General features: G+C 34.5%; 1 protein-coding gene across 3 annotated transcripts in view; it reads right to left on the bottom strand.

Moving 5' to 3' along the window:
- Positions 1–3,884: 3,884 nt before the first annotated feature.
- ADAD1 (adenosine deaminase domain containing 1) overlaps positions 3,885–13,408 on the bottom strand; it is a 52,508-nt gene continuing 42,984 nt past the window's right edge. For 2 of the 3 annotated variants that reach the window (XM_025385332.1, XM_025385330.1), the window contains exons 11-12: positions 12,635–12,764; positions 3,885–4,051 (exon numbers count right to left, since the gene is read on the bottom strand). In XM_025385332.1, coding sequence (XP_025241117.1) covers positions 3,938–4,051; positions 12,635–12,764 — 244 coding nt within the window. In that variant the 3' untranslated portion in view covers positions 3,885–3,937. The remainder of the gene's footprint in view (positions 4,052–12,634; positions 12,765–13,408) is intronic. The other variant, XM_025385329.1, reaches the window with a different exon arrangement.

Below are 13,408 nucleotides of genomic sequence, written 5' to 3'. Positions count from 1 at the left end.
GCTAATAATTTGAGTTCAACGGGGGATAAGGTGGAGGAGAGTATGACAAAATGTAGGCCAGGGTTAAATTTCTATGAACTCTCACTGAAAATACCCTGAACATAATCTACCCATTACTCAGTGAAACTGTTTTACTTCCACTCAATTCTTCTCTTTACTCTTATTTCCCTCATTTTAGCTACAGCCATTTCAGTAATATATTCATATTACACTATATTCTCTATAACCCCACTGACCCAATTACAGCTGGGTCAATTCTCCGACCTGGCTAACATCTACTATGACCCAAAACAAGTTGTAAAAATCACATTAGGTGGCTCCACTATAAAATCATGCATGTACACAAAATCTCCGTAATCTTTTTTCTCTTTTTTTTTTTAGACTGAGTTTCGCTCTTGTTGACCAAGCTGTAGTGCAATGATGTAATCTCGGCTCACTGCAACCTCCGCCTCCCAGGTTCAAGCGATTCTCCTGCCTCAGCCTCCCAAGTAGCTGGGATTACAGGCGCGTGCCACCAGCCTGGCTAACTTTTGGCATTTTTAGTAGAAACGGGGTTTCACCATGTTAGCCAGGCTCGTCTTGAACTCCTGACCTCAGGTGATCTGCCCACCTCGGCCTCCCAAAGTGCTGGGATTACAGGCGTGAGCCACCGCGCCTGGCCGAAATCTCCATAATCTTTAAACATTTAAAATATCCTAACCATATTATTCTTGTCACCAAACTGCTAGAAAAAATAGAATGCAGACACTGCCTACAACTTCTCATCTTCCATTCCTCAATGATGGCCAATCTCAATTCTAATACGCCTTTTTATTATTATTCTGTAGGGTGGTATTTTTCAAAGTGTGGACTAAGTATCACCTGTATCACCTGTATCAAACCACGTGTAATAACTTGTCAAAATGCAGATTTGCGACCTTTCCCTAGATTTGCTCAGACTATCTGGTTGCTTCTCCCGAGCAGCCAGGTTTGGGAACTGCTGTTTTAGACAACAGTGAACTCATGGTTGCCAAATCCAAAGTTTTTTTTGTAGTTCTCATTCTCCTTGACCCCTCTGCAGCACTTAAGAATGCTGATTTTATTCTTGAAATTTCTCTTTGTGCTAGCCTTACTCTCCACTTACCTGTCAAAGAACTCCATGTTTCCTTATTTTTCTGAATCCAATATATGAGTGTTCCTTGAGGTTCTAGCCCTAATCCTCTTTGTATTCTCCCTGAAGAGGCAAACATCTCTTCTCACAACTTCAATAATCACCATTAACTATCTGCACAATCTTTGCAAACGACTGATTCCCAATCTTTTACCAAAGGTACAAAACTTTCTTAAGGTCTCCGTTACCATATTTCTTATTGTTATATATCTCCAATTAGCCATCTTATTACCATCTTTAAAATGTCAAAACTTCAAATCTTTTCAGCCAAATCATATTCCATTCTTGACTTCTCTACTTGTAGTAGTAATGGTACCTCCAGTCACCCAGCTCAAAGTCATGGAGTCACCTTTGTCTTGTCCATCTCCTTTATTTCATATATTCTGTTTTCATTGCCTAGCATCCCATCATTACTTGAATTTATCTTCTTTATAAATGGTAACAATCCTGGTTTGGGTCATCATTATCTCTTACGTAGGCTGTTATCATGGCCTCCTAAATTTCCAGTCTTCTCTTCTCTAATCTCGAATACAATTCCTCTCTAATCTTTATTATTTCCAGATATAATGCATTTTCTCTCCCATTTCAGCTTACCAAATTTTACTCATCCTTCAATGCTTGCCTCAGATCACCTTAGAGCTAAAAGGGGGCTTAAACTTAGATACAAGCAATTTAGTGGTTTTTGAACAATTTTAAAAGTGGAAGTTTAGAAGTCTGAATTTAGAAGTTTGGTTTTCTTCAAGCAAACTATCTTGCAGAACTTCAATACATAACATGTGAGAGATGAAAAGCACAGCTGTTTTTGATGAAGGGCAGCCTGGAGCCCTTCCCACAACACCTTTATCCCTGAACAAAGAATGAAAATCATTAGTCTAAACTTCATCCTTGCAAAGATAAAGAACTGAAGAGAGATTAAATGATTCACAGTAGTCTCAGCCATAAAAGCAAATGTTGGGCTTCACGTCCATTTCCTGACCTTTCTACTAAATGACTGCCTTCTACTCCATGCCATCTCCTTTATCCTTTATGAAGTCTCTCTTGATATCCCTTATCTAGACAAAATATTTCCTTTCTTGAAACCAAAATACCACATACAATTGAATGTACATAGTATACAGAGGCGGCAACTACATGTTGAATAAATGAGTGGTACTTAGTAGATTTTGTCTGTAAAACAGTTGGGCATTTTTATCTTCCCCTTAAAACTGCAAATTTCGTGAGGAAATAAATTGTTTTTTACTGATCCTCATGGCAGTGCCTAATTCTGGGCCTTTTAATAATGAGGCAGAACTTTCAGACACAAATAAAAGTACTTGGTGCTTTCCCACATTTTGTAAGTGCCAGCTAAAAGCAAAATAGTTATGAATGGAAGAGCCAAGAGAAGGTGAAAGATCTTGTATTTTCAAAGGCAAGTTTACTATCAAGGAGAAGTGAAATAATAGAAGGCTGAACATTTGCTATGAAAAGAAACAGCCCTGCAAAGAAAATAAAAATATTGAACAGGGAAATAGCAGTTGCAGAAATAAGCAATAAATACTATGTAACTAACTGAAATGGAATTTGTTAATATTGTGTTTATTTTAATCCACATGAAACTGCCCATATTTTGATCCCTTTTAATCCACCAAAAAGGCAACTTCACATGATTCAACCTAGTATCAGTAGAGTTTAGATTACTGAAAGATGTCTTTCCAGCATGACTTCACTGTTCATCAACTAAATTCTACCATACTTTTAGAACAGACAAAAAACCCAAAACTATTTATATACACCTCATTTGTGATTATAACAGTTCATGTGGGGTAGGTGTGAGATTGATAAGTTTAGTAAAGATCTAAGGTAAGGGGGACAAACTCTGAGAACCAATCATGTTTAATATATCTGTGATTGCAAATCAAGGAATAAGATGCAGAAGCTAAAGTATGAGACAAACAATTTCACTAAAGATACTTCTCCTAACTCAAAAGTAAGTAAACTTTCCCTTTTTTTCTTTCTAATCACTGTATAAAGACATACAGGTAAAATGCTAAACAGTCTTTTACTGACTTATAAATTAGAAATCTCTGTTAATCTAAATTATAAATAATTAAATCACATTTGGTACAGATAGATCTTGTAGAACAGCTGAAAATGGGCAATCATATTTAATGTACATATGACAATCCTCTATTAATAGAATAACTACTTTATCAAACTATTCCTTAACATGGTTAATATTTTTCTACATTTATATGTGCAGTTTGTATTCATGAACTCCTTTAACATGAGAGCTGATGTTTTAGGTATTGTTTCTTTACTAACACCTAGCATGGTGACTGGCAAATATTGGGCAGTCAAATGTCTGTTGAATTCATCAATGAGTATGAATCATTATTTTTATTCTCAACTTCTAATATTTAATTTTTAAAAAACTGAGTGAGATGCCAGGATACAACATTGAATATGGTAGCCATATGGACAGCTTTAAAGCAAAAACTGAAAAGAAAAGGAAATCTCTATTAAACTACAAAAAGGAAAATGGCTTTACAATATCTGTCAAAACAAATACAAAATGGCTACATATTCAAATAGGTAAGTCCTTTTCCAAGAAAATGAAAAAGTAAAAAACTCTAATGTTTCAATGTAATTTGGCAGGAATATTTAGAAATTTTCAGCAATCACTGCACATTGCTATTGCTAAGACTCTGATTCTGAAAGTTGAAAACCACCAATATTTTAAAAACATTTTTACTAGTCAAAACATACCAAACAATACAAGATTTTTAATGTGACAATGGATTGCCTATTTCACATGTTAAATTGCTCTATGCAGGGAGATTTCACAATCCAGGATCCATAGCCATGTTGTTGTAAGTAGGATTTCAACTTACATTTAGCTTCTTGATAGGAGGCAGACATACACTAGAGAAGAAAAAAAAATGAATTACAGAAAACAGGCAGCATTTAACTTCTGAAAAGTAGCCCCAATACTGCTTCTTTAGCTTGAAATTTTAAAAAGTTAATGAGTCTTTTTTAATTCCGATATTTTAATATTTTTGAAGCTAAAAAATTTCCTTCCCAACACTCCTAAAAAGCAATTATTCTTTTTTTTTTTTTTCTCTCAGAGCCAAGGTCTGACTCTGTCATACAGGCTGGAGTATGGTGGCATGATCACTGAATTCCTGGGCTCAAGCCATCTTCCAGCCTCAGCCTCCTGAGTAGCTAGGACTACAGGCATGCACCACCATGCCCCACTATTTTTTTTTTATCTTTTGTAGAGACAGGGTCTTGCATGTTGCCCAGGTTGGTCTTGAACTCCGGGCCTCAAGTGGTCCTCCACCTTGGCCTCCCAAACCTCTGGTAGTATAGGCATGAGCCACCACACCTGGCCAGTTTTTCTTCTTCTTTTTTTTTTTTTTTTAACATTTTAAATTAAAAGATTAATCAATCTCATTGAAGAAAATTTGAAAAACAGACAAAATATAAAGAAAGAAACAAAAATTATCAGTAATCACAAAACTCCATGGTGGTAGATAAAACTAATGGTGGTAGATAGCCACCATTAATATTTTGGCGAATTTTCATTTTTTGTAAATGAAAACATAAATGAATTTTTAACAAGCTGGTTTTACTGAGATATAATTTACATACCATGAAATTAATTCATTGTTAAGTATATTGTTTGGTGTTTTTTAATGAATTCATAGAGGTATGTAAGTATCAGCAGAGTCCAGTTGTGAAACAAATCTCTCACCTCTAAAAAGTTCCACTGTACTCACCTGCAGTCCTGGTGCCAGGACCAGCCCTAAACCCAGACAAACATGAATCTACTTGCTGTCTCTAGAGTTTTCCTTTTTCTAAAAAATTCATATAAATTAACACAATAAGGATCCCGTTGTGTCAGGCTTCTTTCAGTTAGCATAAAGTTTTCCAGTTCATTTAGTTTGTTTCATGTATCAGTAGCTTGTTCTTTTTTATTGCTGACCAATATTCCATTGTAGGGGTATAATATTTCATTGCAGGGATATAACACATTTTGTTTATGTATGCACCAGCTGATTAACATTTGAATTGCTTCCAGTTTTTGGCTTTTCTGAATAATGCTGTTATAAACATGCACGTAAATACCAGTGGAATTGCTGATTACACATTTACCATCTTAAGAAAATGCCAAACCGTTTTCCAAAGTGGCATTTTCTCATAGTCTGTAGTTTGTATTTTCATTTTCTTAACGATGAATTTTGAAAAGCAAGTATTCTATTTTGGAGTCAAATGATCAATTTTCTTCTTTTATGGGTTATACTTTTGGTATCATATCTAAGAAATCTTTCCCTAACAATGTAAATATTTTCTAATTTATATTTAATAATGTAAATATTTTCTCATATTTTATTTGAAAGTTTTATAGTTTTAGCTCTTAAGAGTTAGATCTAAAGTCCACTTTGAGTTAATTTTTGTGTATGATTGACATAAAGATCTAAGTTAATTTTTTGTTTTACCCACATATATCCCACCATTTTAGCATTATTTGTTGAAAAATGATTCTCCCATAGAATTGGCACTTTTGTACAAAAACAATTGATCATATGTGTATAGGTTTATTTCTGTTCCACTGATCTATATGTCTATTATTATATCAATACATTGTCTTAATTACTATAGCCTTATTGTAAGTTTTCTAACTTGGTTCTTTTTCAAAATTCTTTTGGCTCTTAAATGTCCTTTGGATTGCGCTGGGCACGGTGGCTCATGCCTGTAATCCCAGCACTTTGGTGGGTACAGTACTTGGGGTCAGAAGTTTGAGACCAGCCTGGCCAACATGGTGAAACCCCATCTCTACTAAAAATACAAAAAATTAGCTTGGCGTGGTGGCGGGCACCTGTAATGCCAGCTACTCGGGAGGCAGGAGAATCACTTGAACCCGGAAGGCGGAGGTTGCAGTGAGCCAAGATCATGCTGTCACACTCCAGCCTGGGTGACAGAGCAAGACTCTGCCTCAAAAAAATTTAAAAAAGGCCTTTGGATTTCCATATCAATTTCACAATCAGCTTGTCAATTTCTACACAAAAGCCTGCTGGAACTTTAATTTTGCTTTGAAGCTATAAATTAATTTGGAGAGAAGTGACATCCTAACAATACTGTTTTCCAGTGCATTATGATGGTACATCTCTCCATTTACTTAGGTCTCCTTCAATTTCTCTCATCTATGTTTCATCATTTCCAGTGTACAGGTCTGGCATTTCTTTTAAATTTATTCCTCTGTGTTTACACACGAACACACACACACACAAAAGTACACATTTGGTGCTACTGTGGATGAAGCTGCTTTCTCAATTTTTTGAGCATTCATTCCTTGTATAGAAACAATTTATTTTTCTACATTGCTCTTATATCTTGTGACCTTGCTAAAGTCACATATGATCCAGTTGTTTGTTTCTGGTAGTTGCCAAACAATATTTTACCTACAAGATACAATTTAGGAAAAAAAAATTTCTTCATCCTTTACAGTATAGGTACCTTTTTACCTCTTTTTCTTGCCTTGCTGCACTGGCTAGGACCTACAGAACAGTGCTGAATACGTGCTGAGAGCACACATTCTCGCCTTCTTCCCCAATCTTGAGTAGGGAAAGGAGTTACTCAGTCTTTTAACTATTAAGCAGAATGTCAATGGTAGGCTCTTCATTGATGCCCTTTATGAACGTGAGGAAGTTCACTTCTATTCCTTGTTTGTTCAGTGTTTTTATTGTGAATGGGTGCTGGACTTTGTCAAATGCATTTTGTATGTCTTTTGAGATTATACAAATTTTAAACTTGAATTTATTCATATGGTGTGTTACATAAAGTAATTTTGTGATCTCAAATCAACCTTGCATTACTGGTATAAACCTTCTTGGTTGTGGAGTATAATCCTTTTTGTATATTGCTGGATTTGGTTTGTCAATATCTTGTTAAGGATTTTCACATTTATTTTCATGAGAGAGACTGGTTTGTAGTTTTCATTTCTTGTAATGTTTTCTGGCCCACTTTTGGTATCAGGGTAAAACTGGACTTGTAAAATGAGTAGAGAAGCATTTTCTCCTCCATTTTCTGAAAGAGCTTTTGTAGGATTTGTATTATAGTTTGCTTATATGTTTGACAGAATTCACCAGTGAAGTCATACACATGTCTGAGATTTTCTTTAGGAAAATAATTTAATTGGTAATTCGATCTCTTAAGTTTTATTTGGATATTCTATTTTTGAGTCAGTTTTTATGAGTTGTGTCTTTCTAGGAATATGTCCATTTCATCTAACTTGTTTGTTGACAAACAGTTGTTCATAATCCCTTATAATAATTTTAAGCTTCTTAAGGTCTGTAGTGATGACCATTTTTTTTAAATTCCAAATTTTGATAATTTCTGTTACCTGTTATTTTTTCTTGGTTAATCTAGCTAAAGGATTACCAAGTTTAATTTTTTAATGAACCAGATTTAGATTTTTTCCTATTTTTTTTTCTATTTTCAATTTCACTGATTTCTATTCTGATTCATCACATTTTATTATTTCCTTCCTTCTACTTACTTTGGTTCTGATTTGCTCTTCTTATTCTGGCTTCTTGAGCTGGAAGCTCAAATAACTGATTTTAAGATTCTTTTCTAATATAAGCATTTAAAGCTATACATGTCTAAGTACTTATTTATATAGTCATTCCTTGGTGTCCATGGGGAATTGGTTCCAGGACCCTCTAGAAATATCAAAATCTGCAGATGCTCAAGTCCCTTATATAAAATGGCACGGTATTTGCATATAACCTAGGGACGTTCTCTCATATTCATTAAATCATCCCTAGATTATTTATAATATCTAATACAATATAAATTCAATGTAAACAGTTGTTATACTGTATTTTATTTGTATTATTTTTATTTTTGTATTTTTTTAAAACTTTTCCTTCCTCTCTACCCCAAATATTTTCGATCCATAGTTGGCTGAATCTGAGGATGCATAACTTATGGCTACAAATGGCCACCTGTATTCCATAAATTTTAATATATAATATTTCACTTTCACTTAGTTCAAGATATTTCTTAGTTTTCCTAACAATTTTTTCCTTGAACCATGAGTTATTCGGAGGCAAGTTAACTTCCAAATATATAGAAGTTTCTCGTATTTCATTCTGTTCTTGATTTCTAATTTAATTCCATAGTGGTTAGAACATACTTGGCATGATTTTAATCCTTTTAAGATTACTGAGACTTGCTTTATGACCCTATGCTGAAGAATGCTCCATGTGGGCTTGGAAAGAACATATATTCTACTATTGTATAGAGTGTTTTCTACAGGTCAGTGAGTTTTGATTAGTTGGTAGTGTTTATCCTATATTTTGACCGATTTTCTGTGGAGTTGTTCTACCAATTACTGACAAAGGAGAATTAAAACCAACTACAGTTGCTGAATTGTCTATTTTACTTCACAACTCTGTCAGATTTTGCTTGTATATTTTAGGGCTTTGTCGTTACACCAACGTACACATATCTTTGTAATGTATTGACCTTTTTACCACTGTAAGATGTTGCTCTTTGTCTCCAGCAATGTTTCTCCTCTTCATGTATATTTAATATTAATATAAATATTCCAGCTGTCTTATTATTTATATGATAGGTCTTCTTTCATCCTTATAACTTGCAATTTATTTGAGACTGAATTTAAAATCTGTCTGTTGCAGACAGCATATATTTGAATCAGGCTTTTTTTAAACCCAGTCTGACAATCTGTCATTTGACTGGAGCAATTAGTCTATTAGTCTACTTTATTGTAATTATTGATATGGTGAATTTATATCTGCCATTTTACTATTTATTTCTCACATCTTATGTCTTTTTACAATTTCTCTGCTTTTACCTTACTGTCCTATAGTTTAAGAAAAATGTTTTACTGAACTATTTTAATCCTTCTGTTGGTATTTTATCAATAATTTTTCATTTATTTTCTTCATGGTTACATTAGGAATTACAATATACCTCTTTACCTTATATATTTGATTTCAGATTCATACTGGCTTATGGTAAAACAGCAACTTTATTTCAATATAGAGCCATTTCTTACCAAATTCTTTGTTATATTGTCATATATATTGAATCTATGTTATAAACTCAACAACACAGTGTTGTTTTAAACAACTTTTTAAAAAGAAAATAAGAGCAAATATATAGACATGCACATATACATACTCATAGGTCTCATGTTTATCCACACAATTATCATTTTCAGTATTTACTATTCCTTCCTGTGGATTTGCTATCATCTGGTACAATTTTTTCCAAGCCTCAAGGACTTTCTTTGGAATTCCATTTAGGGAAGTACTGCTAACAACACATTTTCTTAACATTAGTTTAACCTGTGAATGCTCTTATTTTGCTTGTATTTCTGAAGGATTATTTTCCTGGATACAGAATTCTTGGTTATCAGGAGTTTTCCTTCAGCACCCTGAACCTGCCATTATACTGCCCTTTGGGCCTCCACTGTTTCTTTTATAACAGCTTTGTTAAGATATAATTCACAAGTCACAAAATTTACCCTTTTAAAGTGTACAATTCAGCTTTCAATGTATTCACTAATTTGTGCAGCCATCACCATTAATTTTAGAACTTCTCCATCAACCCAGAAAGAACTTTGTATCTATTAGCAGTCACTCCTGATTCTTCCTCCTCTAGCGCCTGAAAACCACTAATTTCTGTCTCCATGAATTTGTCTACAATAGACATTTAATATAAATCAAACCACAAGATATGGGGCCTACGCATTCTTTCACTTGACATAATATCTTATTGTATCTGGGCTCTCACTTATATTTCATTGTCTATATGCCATACCACACTGTCTTGATTACTGTAGTTTCATAGAAAGTTTTGAAATTAAGAACTATGGGCCGGGTGCGGTGGCTCAAGCCTGTAATCCCAGCACTTTGGGAGGCCGAGACGGGCGGATCACGAGGTCAGGAGATCAAGACCATCCTGGCTAACACGGTGAAACCCTGTCTCTACTAAAAAATACAAAAAACTAGCTGGGCAAGGTGGCAGGCGCCTGTAGTCCTAGCTACTCGGGAGGCTGAGGTAGGAGAATGGCATAAACCTGGGAGGCGGAGCTTGCAGTGAGCTGAGATCCGGCCACTGTACTCCAGCCTGGGCGACAGAGCGAGACTCCGTCTCCAAAAAAAAAAAAAAAAGAAAAGAAAAAAGAAATTAAGAACTATGTATCTTTCAACTTTTTCTTTTTCAATTTTTTTTTTTTTTTTTTTTTGGCTATTTTGGGTTGTCCTCCACTGTTGCTAATAAGAAATCAATGCATTAAGCCTTTGTAAAACTTCTGCCATCTTCTGATCAACTTGTATGTGGAAGGGAATGTACTGAATGTTACAGTCAGCTATCAAGTATCCCTTGGCTTGTACTCTTTGATGGGCTCTCTTGGGTATTCCCTGCACATGAGCATAGTTTTTCAGTCAGCCAGGGAAATATGAAGAATCTACCTCAGCCCTTTCAGGGCTCTCTCATTTTCCAGATCTCCTTGTTAACTTGCTAGTTAGCCTACCACTTGCCTCCAACCAGGATGGCAACCTTGGGCCAGCAAACTTACCAGTTTTCCCCATTTATTTCCTACCAAGTTTGGCATTTAAGCCAACAAAACTGCAAACTTTCATTCCCCTGTCCCAAATCAAGTATACCTCCTCTGAAAGCAAAGCTGCTGCTTTTGGTGGCAGCCTCACTGGGTCAAAAAATTACAGTTCTTGCCATTCAAACCAGCAGAAAGGAAGAAAATGAGAATGAGAAAAGAATGAGAAAATGAATGACAAGAGCCCTGGGCAAGAGGGCCACATACTCCTGTAATTCTTGCTAAAAAAAAAAAAAAAAAAAAAAAAAAATAAAGCCGGTTTTTATTTTTTTTTTTTTTTTTTTTTTTTTTTTTTTTTTTAAGAGAGATAGGGTCTTGCTTTGTCCCCCAGGCTGAAGTGCAGTGGTGTGATTATAGCTCACAGCAGCCTTGAACTCTTGGGCTCAACTGATCCTCCTACCTCTGCCTCCCAAATAGCTAGGACTAGAGCTGTGGGCCACATGTCGGCTAATAATAACAGTTTGTGAGGAATACACACCTTTGAATGTTTTTTCTGTCTTCTGTCAATGTCCAGAGTTGTGAAAGGTTGTGTTTCACAATTTTGTCTGGTTTTCTACTTGTTTTTATAGCAATTTACAACTTTTTTATGCCACAAAACCAGAAACAGTCTAGATAAGCTTTTATACTTAAAAATGTGTGATTATATATACACACACCTGTAATTAATGTAACTGCCTTACAGGCTGTGACTATACAGGTTGAGCATTAGGTTGGTAAAATTAAATGACTTTCATATAATGCTATCTCATTATTGGCATTAGGATAGCAAAGCAATTTACATTTAATATTTAATAATGGTAACCTGGAATTATGTTCATGTTGGCCAGGCATGGTGGCTCAAGCCTGTAATCCCAGAACTTTGGGAGGCCGAGGCAGGTGGATCACCTGAGGTGAGGAGTTCGAGACCATCCTGGCCAACATGGCAAAACCCCATCTCTACTGAAAGTACAAAAATTAGCCCGGCATGATGGTGTGCACCTGTAATCTCAGCTACTCAGGAGGCTGAGGTGGGAGAATTGCTTGAACCTGGGAGGCAGAGGTTGCAGTGAGCCAAGATTGTGCCATTGTACTCTAGCCTGGACAACAGAGTGAGACTCCATATCAAAATAAAAAAAAAAAAAAAAGAGAGAGAGATGTTCATGTCATTATCACATAGAAAGAAAAAGTAGATTAAAACATACCATACCCAATATGGTCTTATTTTTAAACAGACACATATACAAATACGTATATATGAGAAGGAACTGAAATAACATGCTCACATTAAAAGACTGAGTATTAACTTCGAATAGTAAGTGGGATTACAAGTATCAATAATATTTTTTTCTGTATTTTTAAAACTTTTTCAAATTTTTGACTTAAACTTACATTATGTTTATGTAAAAAATATTTTGGAAGAGAGAAAAAGGCTGTGTACATTGCCTACTAAATCAGATTCAAATCAGATGCTGAAATTAAAGTTTTTTCACAACTTTAAAATAGAAAAATTCATATATCTTAAAAATGTATTATTTTAGAATACTTAACATTCTATAGTTAATACAATTAATACCAAATGCAGAATAAATTTTATTAACATTTTGTTTCTCTGGTATGACATAGCAGGTTTTGAGTGCTATGTAACTTACACTGTCAGAATAAGTATATACCATACTAAAATGGCTACTTTAAATGGCAATACTTATTTACATATCTAATTTCTGACATGTTCATTTAAAAACCAGTTTTACCGTTACATGGTAATATCTTATATTCAGGAAGTATTCAATAAACTTTTGTTAAGGAGATTCATTTTAAAATGACCACATTAATGTCTTAAATTTTATTCCTATGATAACTTTATTCCTTTAAGGACTTACCTTGGCTGCATGATATGTACCAGCTTCAAGTAATTCTTTTTTAGCTTCTTTGGCAAGCAGGTTAAACCGACTTAACATTGCAGCCTTACAAAGCCGACTTGCCATTGACATACCACTTTTAAATGGGGAACTAAGCAGAGAGAAATGAAATTTTTTTTTATTTCTTTTTCAGCAATTTATGTCGGCAATTGTACGGATTAAAATCAACATGTATCTACAAAATATTTCTTGATTATTTGCAATATACATAGTGAACTGTTTTTTACATAAGAGGCATTCTTAATATTTACTTTCTGAAGTACATTTCTTACATTACGTTTTAAATTATTTAGTATTGTATCAAAAATTAATGCAGAAGATAGACCTTGGAACATTTCTATTGTATGAAACAAAATTAATCTATGATGATACAGATTAAACAGTGGTTCTATAAGGGATTGACTGGAAGTGGGCATCGAAATACTTTCTGCATTTTGACTAAAATGATGGTTACATAGGTATATGAATATACCAAAATTAATGAAATCGTACAATCTATTTTGTATTTCACTGCAAGAAGTTTTGGCTCAATAAAAGCGTAACATATACACATAACCTATTTCACAACCCTTTGTGTGTGTGTATATTATGTGCATGTAGACGTGTAATTTGGGTTTCTAATGAAAGTAGGTCCACAGATCATGAACCTTTTTGCTACTGTAACTTTTCCCCTTCATTGTATCTTCTCATTAGTTGTTCTTAGGATAGATAACAAAAACAGTCAAAATCCTTCAT

This window comes from Theropithecus gelada, chromosome 5 (genome assembly GCF_003255815.1).
Source record: "Theropithecus gelada isolate Dixy chromosome 5, Tgel_1.0, whole genome shotgun sequence".
NCBI classification, from domain to species: Eukaryota; Metazoa; Chordata; class Mammalia; order Primates; family Cercopithecidae; genus Theropithecus; species Theropithecus gelada.
Note: the sequence above shows the minus strand (reverse complement) of the source record. Positions and strands in the feature narration are given on the sequence as shown.